Consider the following 19982-nt stretch of genomic DNA (forward strand, 5'->3'; position numbering starts at 1 on the left):
AATATATATATCTATTATATATAAAAATATAATAGAATTGTTAAAAAAACATATTTTGTATCTTGTGATGATTAATAAAACTTGTTTGTGAAGTGATGCAGCAGCATCACTGTGTACATGTGTCTTTTTTATTTATTCCGTGTTTTATTTGAATTTTATTTTTAATTATATCTTATACAAACTACCAGTCAAAAGTTTTTGAACAGTAAGATTTTTAATGTTTTTTTTAAGAAGCCTCTTCTGCTCCTGCTCACCAAGCCTGCATTTATTTGATCCAAAGTGCAGCAAAAACAGTAAAATTTAGAAATATTTTTCTATTTAAAATAAATGTTTTCTATTTGAATATATTTTAAAATGTAATTTATTTGTGTGATTTCAAAGCTGAATTTTTAGAATAATTACTCCAGTCACATGATCCTTCAGAAATCATTCTAATATTCTGATTTGCTGCTAAAAAAATGTTATAATTACTATGGTGAAAACAGCAGAGTAGTTTTTTTTCAGGTTTCTTTGATGAATACAAAGTTCAGAAGAACAGCATTTATCTGAAATAGAAATCTTTTGTAGCATAAATGTCTTTATCATCACTTTTGACCAATTTAAAGCATCCTTGCTAAATTTCTTTCCCCAAAAATTCTTTCACTCTCTCTCTCTATATACACTGACTAAAAGCTTTTGAACGGTGTAGTGTATAATGTTACAAAAGCTTTTGTTTCAGATAAATGTTGATCTGTGGATCTTTCTATTTATCAAAAATGCCTGAAAAAAATTTACTCAATCAAATCAAATGTACTCAACTGTTTTAAATACTGATAATAATAATAAATGTTTCTTGAACAGCAAATCCGCATAGAGGAATGATTTTTGATCATGTGACACTGAAGATGATGCTGAAAATGTAGCTTTGATCACAGGAATAAATTACATTTTAAAATGTATTCAAACAGAAAGCAGTTATTTTAAACAGCAAAAATATTTCAGAATATTACTGCTTTTGCTGTATTTTGAATCAAATAAATGCAGCCTTGGTGAGCAGAAGAGACTTATTTAAAAAAACATTAAAAATCTTACTGTTCAAAAACTTTTGACTGGTAGTGTATATTAAACCATTATGTTTAGGATATTAACTATATCATTTATTCTTCTGATTCTTCTGAAATTGGAAGTAGAAACAGAAATTGTTCTGTTGCTAGTGCATATCTGTACAATTTGTAACAAGAATAATTAAAAATCACATTCAATTATGTATTGACTATAAAAAAAAAAACTAGACAACCCTAATATGTAAAAACAAGAGACGGAAAGAGTATGTTCGCTGCTTTATATTATAATTTTTACTGCTTACATGAACCACAACAGCACGTGCACACTGTCCTTACCTCTAAAAAAAAATCCAGAACACAACTCTTTTTAAGATAAACAATGTTTATTGGCAAAATAGCGTGGTTACATTTTAACTTAATACACTGAGTTTATAAAGACTGCATATGAAAAGGATTGTTAAATGTTGGCACAGATATTAAAGCTATTTCTATGTTCACATTAAACATACTGGCAAATAATTTTAAAATGCCCATACTATATATATATATATATATAGTAGCTTTATATATGTTTCTCTGGACTTTCAGTGATTCAGTGCTCTTCCTGTCCTGTCAGACTCTACTTGTCAGTAACTTCCTTTAGAGAGACATAGTACACAAGATGAACTGCAAGAGGAAATTGAAGATATTGTTACAACATGTTGAAAACAGGTTCCCATAAGCTTTAATGAAGTAATCTATTGTACTTCCACAAGTATTCAGTGTAAACCAGCAAAACTTGATATTTAAAAAAAAAAAAAAAAAAAAAAAAAGGTGCTAAATGTGACAAATTAGTTTAACCATCACTTACATCATCATATTGGAAGTTCACCATTCCTTGCTGCATTGTATCTCTCCTCCTGAAATTGTCTATAAAAAAAATAATAAAAAGAGTTGTGTTGTTTAATCATAAATACATTTTAAAACACTGTTAGTATTTAAAAAGAATAATCAGTATAAGTATAATCAAGTTTTGCATGGATTTAAATTCCTCCCTTACCTGTAAGTGCCCTTAGCCTCACACAACAGGCCACATAGTCATCAAAGTAGATCTTTCCTGACCTGCTGTAGCGTTTGATGATGGCGTTCAGAGCCTGAGGGCTGATTCGGTACCCTGTGCAATCGTGACAAAATATTCAGTTACATCACAGTCTTAACAACATAGTCCTTTTGGTGCAACTATGCCTGTCTTACAGAACATGTACACTGTGTCCTGTAGTTTGATTTTATCTTAAAGCTCTAAATGAGTGACATATTAGTTATGCTTTGAGATATATTTTGGCCTGAGAACTAGGTACTTTTTAACCTCAGTTGATAGAAATAGAGTTGGTTTATACTTCTATGAAAGGTCACACTAACCCATGTTAGCTAAGCACTGGGACATCTCATGAGGTTCCACCGTTCCACTGCAATCCCTGTCCACCATTACGAAGTTCTGCTTCCAGCCGTTTAGCACCGCAAACAGTTCTTTGAACTCATTGAAACCCATCTTTCCTGTGTAATCTCTCTGCACACACAAGGTTAAAGAAACTAAACCACAACAAGGGATCTGCTGAGTTACTTCGTTCTTAAAAATGCTGGGTTATTTTTTTTTAACCCAAATGCTGGGTGTAACTTGTTGGGTTATTTTATTGTGTTATTTTTAATATTTTTTTACCCAGGTGCTGGGTAGTTTTTTTGTAACTAATTTGCTGGGTCATTTTTAACACTGGGTTATTTTTTTCTTCCCAACCGCTGGGTTGAGCCTGTCTCTGAGGCTAATGATACACGGGGCAACTTTTCGAGCAATGTTGCCATAAACAGGCAACCAGGTGAGACAAAGGGCCCATGACCGGAAATTTGTTACCTATTTTAAATGGTAAAGTGCCCAAGCAACATTGTTCAAAAAATTGCCCGAAGTATCGTCAACCTGACGAAACAATCCAGCTGCTGAGTAACAGTCAGAGCATGGGCCTTTTGAGTCCTCTACAAAAAAAAAGTGGTTCTCAGAACTGCTGATAACTTAACTGCTTCTATTCTAGAACATTTGTGGTTATCGAATCAAAATATTAAAAATATGTTAGTCACAACAGGCAAAAGTGCAGCGCCGCGTCTAGAAGAACTCGCAGCTAACTGGTATCACACACACTGGACGTTAATATGTCTGGCTTCCGGTCTCAATCGCGTCCAGCTATGTTTATCTGTACAAAACAGCTCGTTTTGCTGCTTGATATTGCAAATTGGTGTGCCTTACCGTATTATTTTAATGTGTTATCTTAATTATGAACACAATAGTTTGTAGTGCAAACTGTTTTACCGTTTACGGCACTTCAATATTCTTCTCGTTATTTCTCTATGGCAGTTTATGAACAGGAAATCTAACACATTACCAGAAAACAGCTTACTTCCGCATTTAAAAATAAGGTGGATAGGGACTTTGCTGTATAATGACGACCTTCTCAGCCGCTCTAGCAACGGCAAAAAGGATTGACATGGATTTTTGCCGATAAATGTTAGTTCTGCCAATGAACTATCGGTGCCGATTTATCGGCAAAACTGATACATCAGTCGACCTCTAGTCTAAAGTGCTTGTTAAACATTTTAAATATATGTAATATTGTACACTATGCTGCATTCACCCAAATAAATTCAGTTTATCTTGTATTTTGTCCATGTGTTCTTGCTAAGTCATAAATGTTCGTGTTTTGACTATTGCTGTTGCCTGTAGTCATTCTGTGTGTTTTTATAAGTTCCAGTCCATTTTAAACCAGAAATATAATCACTTTTAAACAACAGTTGACAAATAAAATAACACAGCATGTTTGGTACAAACATTTAACTTAGTTAAAACAACCCTGCATGTGTTCTATCCAATATTTATCCAGCGCTGGGTTGCCAAATAACCCAAGCTGGGTTGTTTTTAACCAAGCATTTTTTAGAGTGTAGCATGAAGCAAGTTGGACTCAAGTTGGGGAGCTAAGAACAGTGCCGGAACTGATCTGTTTCATGTTTCTCTGAAGGATACATCCAGCATGGCTATCATAATCCTGCAGGTTTCCAAACTGAAAGCTGCAGAGAAAAAAAGCAGTGAGATGATCAGTTTTTAGGGACTTTGCATCTCACATAACTCTCAATAGAGTATTAGTAGATGAGTAGGTTAGGGTTAAGAGAATAATTTCACCTGTTCTTGCAAAGTTACATAAAGCCAGTAGAATATCAACTGACCATCAAAAAGAGTGTTAGCAGAATAAGCAGAGAGTCTACTAAAACTCTGCACATGGACTTGCAAAGTTACTCATAGTTAATAGAATGTCTAATGTGGACTATCAAAATAAACTGTTACCAGATGTTCCACCCACACTTACTGATTTGTTAGTCCAAGCATTTGGAACTGCTTTTTTTTTAATTTCTACTCTGTACTTACGAGTGTAGTTGCCACTGATTCCAGTCTGGGTGAGGCACCTTTGAAGTTCTTCAGCATCAACTTCACCATCCTGACATAACAATCATGTTACTACATGAACAATATGAGGGGACAGAAAAGACACCGTATCCACATTCACATCGTCTGCTCTCACCTGACCAGCTATTGCTGTAAAATAGCCCCACATTGGATCCTGGGCAGGAGGTGCAGAAAATCCTGGGAAACCCCCAAATGGCTGCCCTGGGTAACCACCTGCAGCAGGAACCCCGGGCATTCCCATACCCTGAGCAGGCATCCCTGGCATGGCCATACCCTGAGCAGGAACTCCTGGCATTGGTGGACCACCGAACTGCAAGAAAAAGAGCAACATTTTTAAATTATCAGTGCACCGAAATGAATGTTTTACTTAATCAGTGAAACCAAAATCTCCTAACTAGCTCCTAACTAAATTTTTTTTTTCCTAGTTAACTAACAAGCTGTGGACATTTTCTAAGGTAAATGTAACATTGTGTTACATTATATACAAGCTTTTTACTGACGCATTTCCACAGTTGAAATGGTGACTGAACAATTACATGATGATACATTTCAGTTAATTGTACTGGTTCTTTCAGATGATACCTTCTGATTTTTATTCATGTTTATTTTGTGCTATAACTAGTAGCAAAGAGATGATCGGTTCACATGCACTTTGGGCAAGTGTCACACACAAACAAAAAAAGTTTATGAAACTGACAGAAGCTCACACTTTTCATACCAAAAGTAACAAAGCACAAAGCGTATTTCAATTACTGGATGGTAGGCGAGCTAAAACAAATATGTGAAATAGTGCAGTTTTGTTCATCCATCGAATGATAAAACCATCAACTAAAATACCTCAGTTAAAGGGATAGTTCACACAACTTCTGTCATTAATTACTCACCCTCATGTCGTTTCAAACCCATAAGACCTTCGTTTATCTTCAGAACACAAATTTTTGATGAAACCTGAGAGCTTTCTGACCCTGCATAGACAGCAATGGAACTACTACGTTCAAGGCCCAGCAATGTAGTAAGGACATTGTTAAAATTGCCTACATGACATCAGAGGTTCAACCATAATGTTGAATGTTGAAGCAACAAGAATACTTTTTGTGCATGAAGAAAAAAAAACAAAAAACGACTTTGTTCAAGAATTTCTTTTTTTATGTGTCAGTCTTCGCCATGAGAGTATCTCTCTTAGTTCTTCATCTGTACATGTTGGTTCAAATAAGTAAGGCTGTCTCTGTTGAAATCTGAAGAAATGTTTACAAAGAACTTTCTAGGCCTTGAATGTGGTCTATGCAGGGTCAGAAAGCTTTTGGATTTCATCAAAAAATATCTTAATTTATGTTCCCGAAGATGATCAAAGGTCTTACCGGTTTGGAATGACATGAAGTTGAGTAATTAATGATAGAATTTTCATGACTAAAACAAAGAAATCACTACTTTTTAAAACATTTTAGAACAAGGACTCTCATTCAAATTCAAGTGGTCTGCCCATGAGTCCTATTTACAACTAGAATAAAAAGTGCAACCCAAATCAACCTTTAGTGTCTGTTCAAAGAACACTGAGTAATGTATTCCAAAATACCATGAATTCATATATAATCCTACTTGGATTTGTTCCACAACACAATTATCTAATTATACTGATAACATACATAGTCTGACTCACATTCCACTGGGTTTTTCCAAGAGTACAAACAGGGCAATCACTATTTGGCCAAAATAAACTCCAGCCTACATGTTTACAGCTGAGAGGATTATGCATATAAGTGTGGTTTCTGTGCTCAAGACCTTTCAGTTGTGTATATTGTTTCTTTTTGTCCACTTTAACCTATTTGTACTGAATCAGACAGGTATAAGATCAAGTGGAAAAGTCAAGTGGAAATTACTTGTAGTAAACGGAGGTGACACTAAAATATACTGTGACATTAAAAAGTAACGTTAACATATGGACCAATCAATTGTTTACAATGCCTATAAGCTTATAAAATAGTATACAGTAGTAGTACTGAATTACTGTACATATATTGTTTATTATTCTGCTATCTGTATTTGACTACACGCTCCCCCCCCCACCCCCTTCCAAAAAATGTGTACCTTATTTATTCCTAAAAAGTATTACTTTGAGGCTACATATTAATACACTACGGTAACAAAGTAATACTACACTAATGTGTATCTTTGAAGTGGTACATAAGGTACAAAGTTGTCTCTGCTCCAGTGACACACTTTTTAATGTAAATAATAACTATATAATACAAATTTATATTTATATATTGTAACTACCTTAATGGTTTAGACAGATAATTTATTTTGCTTGATTAATTTACTATATTAAGACACTGAGACTTGACTTAAGCATTAAACAATGCTGAATGTCCATGCTTAAAAGCAGAAAAACATATTTGCCAGTAGGGTAAAAAAAAAAATAAAATAATTCAAGATAGTTTCTATGAGTGGAAAAACACTTCTTTTATAACCGTTATTTCTTCAACAATATTAATATATTTAAAAAAAAAATAGTACATATGTTTTATAAATGTTTCTTCGATTCACTAGAAAAAAATACTTGTATACTTGAAAAATGCATTGTTTTTATTTATTTCATTTTATTTTTCGAAGACCATATTGGTAAAAAATGCCCTTGAAAACCGATTCCAGCGGACAAATGTTGCCCTGTAGTTAAAAAAAAAAAAAGATTTGTGATACTGGGCTCTGGAATGACTTGCCGCGTGTTATAGTTTATGCCTAATTAATTCATATAAAAGAAAATGTAATTTTTAAAACAATTTGGGGCGTGGGTAACAACGCACACTGTATAACGTTACATTTCTCAACCATTTCTCATTTCCCTTAAGCTAATTATCAACTTCTTTTACATTTTACAAACCACAGTTCAACACACAAATATAAGTAATACTTACATTGTTATATCCAGGATACGCCATACTTTATGATCGCAAGGAACAGAAACGACTTAAAAAAAGAATCTTATGGCAAAGTTTTCGTACAACCCAGATCACTTCCGTACTCGACTGTAACGGGAAGTGATTGGATGACGTCATTGGGGTAAGACGTGTGATTGACAACGATAGGTTGACAGGATTTGATGGCTGAATTAGTTAAATCTTCCGTCATAAAAAAACGACTACATACTGGTTTTGGATCAGCTTCAGATCAAAAGCAAGCGTACAGATACACGGAAATCTTCCGGCTAATTCGTGGCCAATAATATTATTGCTTGCACGTTTTATTATTAAACGCCTTGGCTCAGCATGATAGCTCAAAAATCCAAAGTGATCACAGACGTAGTTACTGCTGATTAACGTGACAGACTTATTCCACTCTTGACGTGAAATTCTGTATTCTGTGACGTACGTGCTTATATAACATCAACCGGTCATGTACATTGAAAACCCACCGGTCGGCGCTATTACACTAAAAGTAGTCAGCAGCTCGTTTATTCAACCCAGGCCACAAGAAGAATCCACTGAGGTAGGTTTTGAGGAGTGCCGGACACTTCCTTCCATTCAGGATGTTTTTAGAGTGTATAAAAGTTTTTGACGTCATAACTCGGTCTTAAAAATAAAGGTTGTTTATTGGCATCCATGGTTCCATAAAGAACATCCATGGAAACTTTCCATTCCACAAAAGCGTCGTTATAATGGGGGGAAAAGAGATTATTCAGATTATTCAAATGTTATTTAAGCTCATAATTATTTTTGTTATTTTTAAGAACTGGCTTGTTTTTGTAATTTTGTCAGTCCTTGTTTGTCTGCCACTCATCACCATTCACATCCTGTGGTCTGGAATGGCACGAACGCAGACAAACTGCGTGATACAAACTGTGAAATATCCCAGTGCTGCTATATACATATGAGTTAACCACTCTTGGAATGCCACTTGGCCAATTAGATTTGAGAACTGGAACTGTTGTATAACAGTAAATATGATACTCAGTCCCTAAAGCAGAATAATGCATTTTATGCATATGTAACTTTGCTGTGGTCTTGCACCAAAAATTTGACCTTTATTCCTTCAGTCAGCTTGAGTTCCTTTATGATGATCAGACTATATGACAACTTAATACCTCTCCAGTTCTCTGGCTCCATGAAACAAGGTCACCAGGAGGATTAAGACTAACCCTGCTAAAGAAGAGAGCAGAGAAGAAAGAGAATGAGCGTCACTTGGTTATGCAATACCCTGTTACTTTGCATCGCCTTGTTACGCAGGCTTTGCTGGGTTACAGTTTTAGCGGTCAACTAACAGGCTTCAGGAAAGATCACAGACGCACATAAATGAGATTCCTCAATGTTCCACATGGACTGAAAAGTCAAAATGTAAGGGCTGAAATGCACTACATGTCTTTTTTTTTCTTCAGTCGAAAAATTTAAGGTTTTTGAGGAAGTCATTCCAGGATTTTTCTCTGTGTAGTGGACTTCAGTGGGGATCAGTGGGATGAAGGTCCAAATTGCATTTTCAGTGCTTCTTCAAAGGTCTCTATACAATCCCAGCCAAGGAATAAGCATCTTATCTAGTGAAACGATTGGTCATTTCACGCATGACCTTTCTAAAGTGACTACGTCATGCGTGAAATGGCTGATTGTTTCGCTAGATAACACTTGCATTAAAAAGTATATAAATTGGTATTTTTTTTAGAAAATGGCCAATTGTTTTGCTAGATAAGACCCTTATTCCTTGGCTGGGATCATGTAGAGCACTTTGAAGCTGCACTGAAACTGCAATTTGGACCTTCAACCCACTGAAGTCCACTATATGGAGAAAAATCCTGGAATGCTTTCCTCAAAAACCTTAATTTTTGACTGAAGAAAGAAAGACATGAACATCTTGGATGATATGGAGGTGAGTAAATAATCAGACAATTTTAATTCAAGAGATAATCCTTTAAAGAAATAATTAACCCAAGGAAAACCAAATTTGTTGAAAATATACTCACCCTCAGGCCATCCAAGAGGAATATCTTTATCAGAATAGATTAGGAGAAATTTTACCTTGTTCATTTAACCCAAATAAGATCTCTTATTCTCTGGTCCAAGTTAAAGTGCCTTGCAAAAGTATTCATACCCCCCTTTTTTTCCTCATGTTTTTTTTTTTTTTTTAATGTTTCAGCCTTATGTCAAACTACTTTAACTTTTTTTTCCCACATCAATCTACGCTCCATACACCATAATAACAAAGCAAAAAACTGATTTGTGACTTTGTGAATTTATTAAAAATAAAACACTGAAATAAGTACATTGCATAAGTGTTCATACCCTTAATGCTGTACATAGTTGAAGCACCTTTACAGCCTCAAGTCCTTTTGGGTATGATGCGACAAGCTTTGCACATCTGCATTTAGCAATTATCCGCCATTCTTCGCTTCACCTCTTCACTTCTCAAGCTCTGTCAGGTTGGATGGGGGCTGGCAGACATTTGGACATTGATGGTACTGTGCAGGTGATGAGCAGTGCCTGGTTTCCTCAATACATGATGCTTGGAATTGAGGTTCATCAGACCAGAGAATCTTGTTTCTCACAATCTGAAAGATCTTCAGATGCTTTGTTGCAAATTCCAAGTGTGTTTTCATCTGTCTTCACTGAGGAGAGGATTGAGTTTGGCCATAAAGACTGGATTGGTGGAGTGTTGTTTGTCCTTCTGTAAGTTTCTCCCATCTGCATAAATGATCATAGAGCTCAACTAGAGTGAACATCAGCTTCTTGATCACCAGTATAACCAAAGCCCTTCTCCAACAGTTGCTCAGTTTGGCCAGGAGGCCAGCTCCAGGAAGAGTCCTGGTTGTTTCAAACTTCTTCCATTATGGATAATGGAGGCTACATGCTTCTGTAAACCTTCTATGCAGCTGATTTTTTCTGAACTCTTCCCCAGATGTGTGGCTTGATGCAATCCTGTTTGTGAGCTCTACAGGCTTGGTTTTTGCTCTGATATGCATTTTCAGCTGTTAGACCTTTTAAGAAGACAGGTGTGCCTTTTCAAATCATACCCATTCAGTTGAATTCACCACAGGTTAACTCCACTCAAAGTGTAGTAACATCTAAAAGTGATACGAGTGCTCCTGAGCTAAATTTCAAGTGTCCCAGAAAAGGGTATGAATACTTATGCAATGTAATCATTTAAGTGTTTTATTTCTAATAATTTTTTTTTTTTTTTTTTTTGCTTTGTCATTATGATATATGGAGTGTGGATTGATGTGGGGAAAAAAGTTATTTAAAACAGTTTAACTTAAGCCTGCAACATAAACAGTGAAAAAAAAAAAAGGAGTATGAATACTTTTGCAAGGCACTGTAAAAAGTGAAACACAGGTGGTAAAAAAAAAACCAAGAACCACCATATCTGTTTATGGACGTTTATTTATCCTGTACCTTATAGTTTAGAAAATACAGATCTGTAATTGTACACCAAAACTGTACTTGAAAAATTCTTGAAAGAAATTGTCTTCAAAAGACAATGAGACAACAGTTTTATCCACAGTGAAACAGAACTAGGGGTCTGTTGTACCCAGTACAGACAAATAAGGTTGACAGTGAAGGTGGAAAGAGCTTCTTGCCATGCTTGTTTACTACGGAGCAGAAATCAGACAGCCTTGCTATAATCCTTTGGTAAACAGTTAAAGGTCACGCAAGCATGACTGATCCTGAACCAGGCATATCAAGAGCTGGTTTGCAATTTCACACACACCACTGTACAAAAAGAACAGATTACAAGTGATAAAAGTCTGTTGTACAGCTTATACAATGCAATTCAGTTCAGCTTTTGCAAAAATATACTCATAATATACATAGATTTCACTTTTCAATTCCCCTACCCTCTTTTTGCCCATTGTACCCCACCCCCAATCCATAAAAATCACATTACAAAAGCATTGAAATAACTATTTCTGAACAGTTATAAAGCATTTTACTTGGCCAGCTGGAGAAAATTGTGCATTTTTCCAGATTATAATCAAAGCTATATACACTCTGATAATGACAACACAGCCTGAGGTGCATCATTATGCATTGTCAGAAGTTGTTACAAATCTCACTAAAGCAGAGCATTGAAAAAAGACGCCAGGCCCAATACACAAAGAAAGCAGTGCACAAAAGCCATATTTTAAAATATACACTTATTTATATATATAAAACCAAAGGTTATACTCAAAAATACTGTTGTGTCCCTTTAAGTTGTTTGTAAATTAAAAAAATCATTATGGAACCTTGTAGAAACAAACAAACAATAAAAGTGTGGCAAGAAAGTCTAGAGACTTGTCAGCAGGCGCTACAGATTCCTCATCGGAGCAATTACAATTTGACATGAGCTGCTTTTGGAGTGCGAGGATGCATTTTAGAGTTCTTCTGGTCTGCTCAGTGATGGTGAAGCAGTTCAGAAAGCGTAATTTTCAGGAAAGGACTTCCCCACTAAGCACTGGTCCCTGGCATCTCCTGGATACGGGACAGTGTTACTCTCATCAAAGTGTGAGAGAGGAACAGTGTCGTCCTCGGGAACCTGCATCCCATCGGGGTCTGCTTTCAGACTGGGCCTTTGGTTATCAGGGAACGCCATTGAGAAGAGCGCATCGGGATCGCACACAAACTTATACACGTACCGTTCTCCAGCAACCTGTATGTGAGAAAGAGACATGTCTTTGAGAAACGCTGATATGTTTTAATGGAGACTAACTACAGATAATGAGGGAGCTACAATCTAATGATTAAGGGAATGAAGAAAAATGACATTGGAACGGGAACGTGCCTTTACCTTCTGCATGATGCCCTTTTCATAGTAGTAGCGCAGGGAACGGCTCAGTTTGTCGTAATTCATCGCAGGCCTGTTCTTTTGGATGCCCCAACGACGAGCAACCTTTTGAAAATGGTTGTGTTAATTATGCTTGTTGACCAAAATGAAAATAGACTATAAAGCCACTTGCTTTCATAACACACTGACCTCTTCAGGTTCAATGAGTTTAAACTCCAGCCCACGACCAGTCCAAGCAATGAAGTGGCTGTTGGATGGGTCGTCCAGCAGAGTGACCAGGAACTGCCAGAGTTGCAGAGACCCCCTTCGTTGATACGGAGGCCCCTCCCGGAAAACTCCACCCTCCTGCTTTAGCTTTCCCTCCAGGCGGTCTGGCACCACACACGCGTCGTCATAATACAGGTGGGATTCTCCTTCATACCCGAAACCTGTAATTGGCAGCCAGGGAAAAGAAAGAAAAAAAGAAAAAAAAAAAAAAAAAAAAAAGGTGGATTTTATATGGACATACGACTAATCAAAAGCTGTTTCTTAATAAATCGTCAAGTAGTGGTAGATGAAACTAAACTGACAAAAGTCTTACCTTCGCTGTTGGCACCATAGAAGTTTGCTGACTTGCCAAAAGATGACTGGCAGTTCTGTACTTCTGCAAGTCAATTGAGAAAAAAGTCAGATTAAAATAAATAAAAATACCAAAAAATACAATAATTAAAAGAAAAACTCTACAATATAAAGTTTTTTTTTTTTAAATAATAAAAAGTTAAAATTTTACATTTATCGAATTTCCACTGTCTCACACTAATGGTGCAGTCACATTTACTGTTGTCTGGTGAATTTCCACCGCCAATGAGAGTAATTTCAATAGGAATTTCACTTGAGTGCAAATGATTTGGTTACACAAGACAGATTAAAATAATAATAATAATAATAATAATAATAATAATAATAATAATAATAATAATAATAATCTGTACAATATGCTAAAGTTTCAGAGTCAAAAATAATTTAAAAATATATAATAAAGTTTAAATTTTTACGGTTATCGAATTTTTACTGTCTCACTAACTGAATTGTCACATTAAGTATGCAGTCACATTTACTGTTGTCTGTTGAATTTTTGCAATCAAAAAGAGTCATTTCAATAGAAACTTGTGCTGGAATTATATATATATATATATATATATATATATATATTTACAATTTTCCATTTATCGAATTTCCACTATCACACACTAACGGCACGTTACATGTACTGTTGTCAGGTGAATTTTCACAGATAAAGAGTCATTTCAACAGGAATTTGTGCTGGAATTTCACTTGAGTGCAAATGTTTTGATTACACAAGTCAGATAAAAATAATAAAATAAATTTAAAAAATAAAATGTTAAAAAATAAGTTTTTTTTTTTTTTTTTTTAAATCTGAAAAACTTTGAAATTTTATGCTTATCGGATTTGCTGATTTGAGTGCAAATAATTTGGTTGCAGAACTCATTAAAATAATTAAAAAATAATAATAAATAAAAACTACTATATAATACATTCTGGGAGTTTTTTATAAATAACAAAGTTTGAAGTTTTAAGTTTATCGAATTACCACTGTCTCACAAATACAGATGTCTGGTGAATTTTCGCAGCCAATAAATCAATAGGAATCAACAATTTCAATAGGAATTTGCGCTAGAATTTCACTTAAGTCCAAATGATTTGGTTGCATAAATTTGTCATGTTGACCAACAGAAAGTGACTTCTGTTGGAGCTGTGCTCTATGTGTCGCTATACCATAAATTTCACAATTATGACAGTTTTACTGCAGCTCTCGAAGAGATTTACACCTACCTGAATCAAAGCCGAAGTCTCTGGGCTCCTGTTTGATTGACATTTGGTGGAACAGTGGTGCACGAGGAGGTCCCATGTTTTGCACTCCCTGCTCATTGTAACAGGGATCCACCATTTCCTTTTTGAATCCCTGGGGAGGCATTGGCACCAACGGCTCTGACATCTGGCGCTGATATGGGGGACGGCTATGTCGGGGAAAATGGCCACGGGCCTGCGGGGGGTACGGTGTCTGACAGCGGCCATCGGACTGCGGGAATGGCAGACAGGGCTCGGAAAGCTGCCGATGAAACCTAACGAAAGGCAAAAGATGAGAAATTGTGTGAGAGGGCATTACTCAAGGGCAACTGAGATCATGAGTTTCGCGTAAAGGGATAAGTCTGGTGTTAAAGCTCTTTTTTTCCATTAGGTAAACCTGGAGACTTGAATGGGATAAATATAGAACCGCTTTCCAGGTCAGTATGGCATCTTTAACAAGATAATACCAATGAAAAGCTCAACTTGAGCTGATTACAGCACTTTCAACAGGCACGAGCAGCTCAAGTAGGAGGTAAAGATAGAAATGAGGTTAGAAAATGATCACCGTGACCTAAAAAATTATTACAAAGTGCCAGAAACAAAAATATCTTGTCATACCTGTGGTCTGTGCTGTAGGAGGCATCTGGGTGATTGACAGGTGGGCAGGGCACTGCAAAAGGTGGGCTCTGACTGTGGAGTGGAGTCTGTGCTCTCTGATGTGGAGGTGTGGAGCTGTGGTTGGGACCAGGTAATAGTGGTGGTCCTTGTGTCTGAGTTTGGGCTGGTGGCATTACTCTTTTTTGCACAGGGTGTGTTGCTGTGCTGGTGGAGGAGCCAAAGGGTGATGCCGGTGTAGATGGAGGAGTGAGTGGCTTGTTAAAAGCAAATGGCTTCCTGTCGAAGGCACTAAAATTGAATGACAAAATAGAAATAAGTATGAGAAGGAGTGAGAGGAATATGGAGAAGATTGGGAAAGGATAAGGAAATATATACCTGTAGTTGTATAGGCACTTTTCTCCATATGGAGACAGTCTCTGTTCTTGTCCACATGGTGAAAACTCTCTGCTTGGACTCAGTTCCCGCTTTACCTTAGTTTGAGGGGGTCCATGGAACATCACTAGAGAGAGGGGAAAAAAACGGTCACAAAAAAGTCTCACAAATACCTAACAAAAACAGTTCTTTAACTTGAAACCTACACTACTGGTCAAAGGTTTGAAATAATTAAGATTTTTAAGTCTCTTATGCTCACTGATGATGCATTTATTTGAACTAACATTTGTAAATGTACAATTTGAGAAAATAACTATTTTCTATTTTAAAATAATTCAAAATGTGATTTATTTCTGTCATTGAATTTTTAGTTTCCTGTGAATGTATTTTCAGCAACTAATTATTTTCTTAGTGTGTTGGTGTTTTATTCATGTTTTTTAATCATGCTCAATCATTAATAATGCTTATTATAATGTTGAAAATTTTCTGATGAAAATATTTGAGGAAACCAAAATTTATAGCATTTATTTAAAACAGAAATATTTTATAATATTATAAATTAATTACGTCGCATTTGATGAATTTAATGTGTCCCTGCTAAACGTAATTATTAATTTTTTTCATTAATTAATACATTTAAAAATGTGATTTCTGTCAATGAATTTTCAGCAACCAGTCACACGTGTCAATGTCACTTAGAATGATTATTCAGAAATCATTCTAATGTGATTTCTTAGTGATTTGGTCCTCTATTATTATTTTTATTCATGCTCAGTCATTAATAATGCTAATTATAATTTTGAAAACAATTTTTGCTAATAAAAATACTTTTGAGGAAACCATGATTTTTTGCATTTATTTAAAATAGAAATATTTTGTAATATTCTAAATTATTTATGGTCACATTTGATGAATTTAATGCATTCTTACTGAATACAAGTATTCATTTCTTTCTTTCTTCTTTTTAAAACTTACGTTTGAATGGCAGTGTAGTTTTTGCTACTTAATATTTTTGTGGAAACCATTTTTAACATTGATAAATGTTTTACTTGAGCACCAAATCAGCATATTAGAATGATTTCTAAAGGATCATGTGATCAGTTATCAGATTTTAAAAGTAAAAAAAGTCTCAAATTAAACAAATTACATTAAAAGATATATTTATTAGAAAAATAAATTTTAAATCATAATAATATTATTTCATACTATTTTTACTAAATCTTTAATAATGATAATAAATAAAAACAAGCTTTGTGAGCATTGAAGACTGCTTTTAAAAACATTTTAAAAATCTGAATTATTTCAAACTTTTGACTGGTAGTATAACCTAGCGTCATCTGGTGTCAGAAGTTTGATAAATATGTAGTGCTGGACTACTAGAGCTACTCCATTTTAAAGGAGGAGTAAAAAAAAACCTTTCCCTCTAGAAAAGGAGGCTGCAAGTTAGAACTCGCAGACTATCACGTGATTCCTATGGAAAAAGGGCCCCACTGCCCAGCTGTGGTGAAAGAGGGGCCTGTGAGAGCTTCAGGCGTGATGCCAGATAAAGGGAATTGTGCCAGACAAACACACACATACACTCTCTCTCACACAATTTCTATGCAAACACATCCATGTGCATTCACCTTCTACAATAAACACCATTGACACCATAGAAAACGCACACAATCAGACTTATTCAGAGCCAAATGGGAAGAAAAACTAACAAGGGAAACAGCCAGAGCTCTGTTCACCAGCACATAATAACCAGAGTGTGTGTGCGCCGAGGATCCAGCCCCATTAAAATGTCACCAAGCTGGAGGCTGCCATGAGTTACAGCACCGCAGCAGCACACTGGGCCTCACATGTGCGCACGCACAAACACGCTCCATAGAAACATCTCAAACTCATGCCTAGGAATCGAGTTTGGCACAGAAACTTTTGGAATGAGGAGATTCATTTAATTGATTTTTTTACGTTTCAAGAAGGAGCGTTCCAGGATTGCTGCTCTAATTTAAAAACAGTTTTTATAGTTCATAAAGGCAAGTTCTATAGGCCGTTCTGCAAGAATATTCAAAGAGCACTCACGGTTATCCGACTGGAAGTCTGGAACAAACTGTTCGTCATCAGGTACATGGGCTGCACATGGAGAGGAAAAACAAAATGATTTAATTATGTATGAAAAATAAATTAAACATTTAAAGCGAATATAAATAATTTGTATATTTATATACAGCGTATTGTCCCATTTAAATGCACCACCACTGGATGATGCATTAACAGCCAAGTTGTGTTTTAACAGTACTTATGAAATTCCATAACCAGGACTATTCTAGAGCCTAGGACTGTTGTCGTACCTTCTGCTATCCAAATCTCTTGTAGCTGGCTGAGATCTTGAAAGAGCTCTGTGGGACACAAAGATTGATTTGTGAATAAACAGGCTGATTTGTTTGGGCTTGGGTTAAATGATGTGCTTTAGAGAGATCTGGATGGATTGATTGCATGTTCATTTGTTTACCCTCCGTATCCTGTGCCAACTCAGTGTCAACAAACTTCCTTTTTCGGTCAGTGAGTGGTCTGCAAGACGGTTCCTGCATGTGAGACTTCTGTAAAAGAAAAAAATAATAAGTGATCATTGTGCACAGCCACCCACCTTGTTTAAATGGATATACTGTATTAAACATTTGAGGCAAATCACAGTCACAAAAGTGAAGAAAATGAGGCATGACGAGTCAAAGCAAAGGCTTACACTGGGGGGCACCATGAAAGGGACCTGCTGGTCGTAAAACCCGTCCATGTCGCTTGCTTCTCACTGCGGCCTAAGGGGCAGCAGCAGGAGGGAAAACGGGAATAAGCCGGGACGAAGGGGGTGATATCGTCGCCTGTCGGAAGAAGAGCCGAGAAAAGTGGCACTTAGAGAAAGACACGCACTCTGTCAGGATCTGATGCAGCTGTCAGTGAACGTCCCGGGTCCTGACAGTCCTTGACCAACTGTCCCTTTGATCTGTGAAAACTTCAGCTAGCCTGTTTGTTTGTGTAACACTCACTCTCAGCTCAGATGAAGTGTGCTGCATTAGTGCAGGACACTTACACTCGCTCTCCCTCTCCTTCTCCCTCACACACAAACCATTTAAGGCTCACGGTACAGATGGGGGGCCTTACATAACCATACAGTGCCATCTGTTGCCCATGAGACTACCCAAGACTCCATACTAAGTGTCTAAACGAAAGCAATCATTTAGAAAAAGAAAATATTTTAAGCAGCTCCTACTCTGAAAACAAACGAGCTTCGGATTTAAACAGTGGAAAGGCAGGAATAAAACAGAGAAGCCTAAGCTATTCATCACGCTTCATCACACACGTGTGTTTATTTTCCCTGACGCAAGTGTTCAGGCCATAAAATCGTATTACTGCCGTGAGGCCAAGAAAACACCTCACAGCCAACACCGCCTAACCTCTCTGGACCAAGAACTAATTAAACATCCATCGCTTAACATTATTGCTTCCTGAAGCTTATCAGACCTTTATAAAACAGGAGGAACGTGCGTCTGCACATTTCGCGCTGAAAATGAAGAGTTTGTGCTTTTAACGATTTTACTGGCGATAATAAAAGCTGCCTGCGGAAACTATAGCTGTTAAATAAGTAAATCGAGATTATAGCATTACAACAGCGAGTTAACAGGTATAGGAACGAGTTCAAGAAGTTCAATCCCTTCCCCCCCAGCGCCCATTATCGCCGTGCGCTCTCCCCCTCCCTTTCCTCGGCCGCTTGTTTTTCTCAATGAAGTGAAATTTGATCCTCAGTGCGCGCGACCCCGAAAAAACCTCAGTCGTTCCATTCATAAAAATACCAAACGCGCGAGAAGCACTTCATCAAACCGCATATGGATTTTGCAGAGCTCAAACTGCGATTATGGCTAAGTTTAAAAATAAGCTCTACAAAGTACTGAGAAAACAAACAGCGGGGAAATGGTTGCCAAATATGCGCACAAAGAAAATGGCGTGCGAGCCAGCAAAACTAAACGCGGCGTTTGAAGTAAATACAACTTTACACAAATTTAAAGCAAAATATTAAACTTGCACAGGGGTACAATTAAACAACACAAAACTAGAGCAGCGTGCAGAAAATACTCACCCAACGATGATAAAATCCTTAACTTGTATAAAAAGAGCGATTTGATAAATCCCAGAGGAAAACAGTCTGCGTCTGCGATCTGTAACGGGTATCGCACTCTCCCTCGGCTTGACGCGACTGAAATTTTGTCAATGGGATCGCCTGCTTTTCCGAGAGCATCGGCTTAACGCTGTAGCTCACGCCTATTGGTTAGTTCCTCACGTCATTCACGCGATTGACCAATGGCTGGCTCTACATTACCTATGCGATCATGAGGCTGCAGTCAGCCAATCAGAGCAGGTCTCTCTCTTGTTTTTATGAATGGCTGGGTTTCATTCAACAACCAGATGTTTCTCCACCGCAAAGACGCTTTTAAAGGGCCAGAAGCGAGACGAGAGTGACGAGAGTCAGTGGCCAACCGGGACTCTAAACTTGTGATCTGTCCCTACCTTCATTCTAAATATTATTATTATTATTTTTTTTTTTTTGCGTGATAATTAATGTATGCGAATTTAGACTATACATAAAGTTCAAACCCCAGATTTTAAATCATTTTATCAATTTTAAACTTAATAATTCTTTGTTTGATAATGTCCACACTTTTTCCAAACTAATAAAATAAATAAATATCAATATAGAATAAAAAGCAGTGAGGAAATGTTTACAGCAGAGTCTAGATGTGAATATTGAGTGGGCGTTTGGAAACCACTGACCTCTATCTTGGGTGACAGAAGAGTGGACGTGTCACTGTGGACAATGACTGGAATCCTCTGTGATAATCTCA

General features: G+C 36.6%; 2 protein-coding genes across 5 annotated transcripts; both read right to left on the reverse strand.

Annotated features, from left to right (window-relative positions):
- Window positions 1–1407: 1407 nt before the first annotated feature.
- Window positions 1408–7600, reverse strand: gca (grancalcin). Its single transcript, XM_051113288.1, has 8 exons — window positions 7437–7600; window positions 4640–4834; window positions 4486–4555; window positions 4087–4130; window positions 2442–2589; window positions 2083–2196; window positions 1894–1952; window positions 1408–1709 (listed from the first exon to the last, which is right to left on the reverse strand). Exons 1-8 carry the CDS (start codon window positions 7458–7460, stop codon window positions 1683–1685), a joined length of 681 nt encoding a protein of 226 aa, XP_050969245.1. The 5' UTR covers window positions 7461–7600; the 3' UTR covers window positions 1408–1682.
- A 3265-nt stretch (window positions 7601–10865) lies between these two features.
- etv5b (ETS variant transcription factor 5b) lies at window positions 10866–19378 on the reverse strand. 4 transcript variants are annotated; one of them, XM_051113142.1, is made up of 12 exons: window positions 19220–19378; window positions 17834–17966; window positions 17603–17687; window positions 17442–17489; window positions 17173–17223; window positions 15109–15232; window positions 14734–15021; window positions 14101–14390; window positions 12848–12910; window positions 12457–12695; window positions 12265–12372; window positions 10866–12132 (listed from the first exon to the last, which is right to left on the reverse strand). In XM_051113142.1, the coding sequence occupies exons 2-12, from the start codon at window positions 17879–17881 to the stop codon at window positions 11896–11898; spliced, it is 1581 nt and encodes a 526-aa protein (XP_050969099.1). In that variant the 5' UTR covers window positions 17882–17966; window positions 19220–19378; the 3' UTR covers window positions 10866–11895. The 4 variants fall into 4 exon arrangements, with proteins under 4 accessions (XP_050969099.1, XP_050969101.1, XP_050969100.1 ...); XM_051113144.1 differs by having other exon boundaries at window positions 12271–12372; window positions 19220–19377; XM_051113143.1 differs by having other exon boundaries at window positions 12271–12372; window positions 17603–17690; window positions 19220–19377.
- Between the last annotated feature and the right edge of the window lie 604 nt (window positions 19379–19982).

Source organism: Labeo rohita, chromosome 6 (genome assembly GCF_022985175.1).
Source record: "Labeo rohita strain BAU-BD-2019 chromosome 6, IGBB_LRoh.1.0, whole genome shotgun sequence".
Classification (NCBI taxonomy): domain Eukaryota; kingdom Metazoa; phylum Chordata; class Actinopteri; order Cypriniformes; family Cyprinidae; genus Labeo; species Labeo rohita.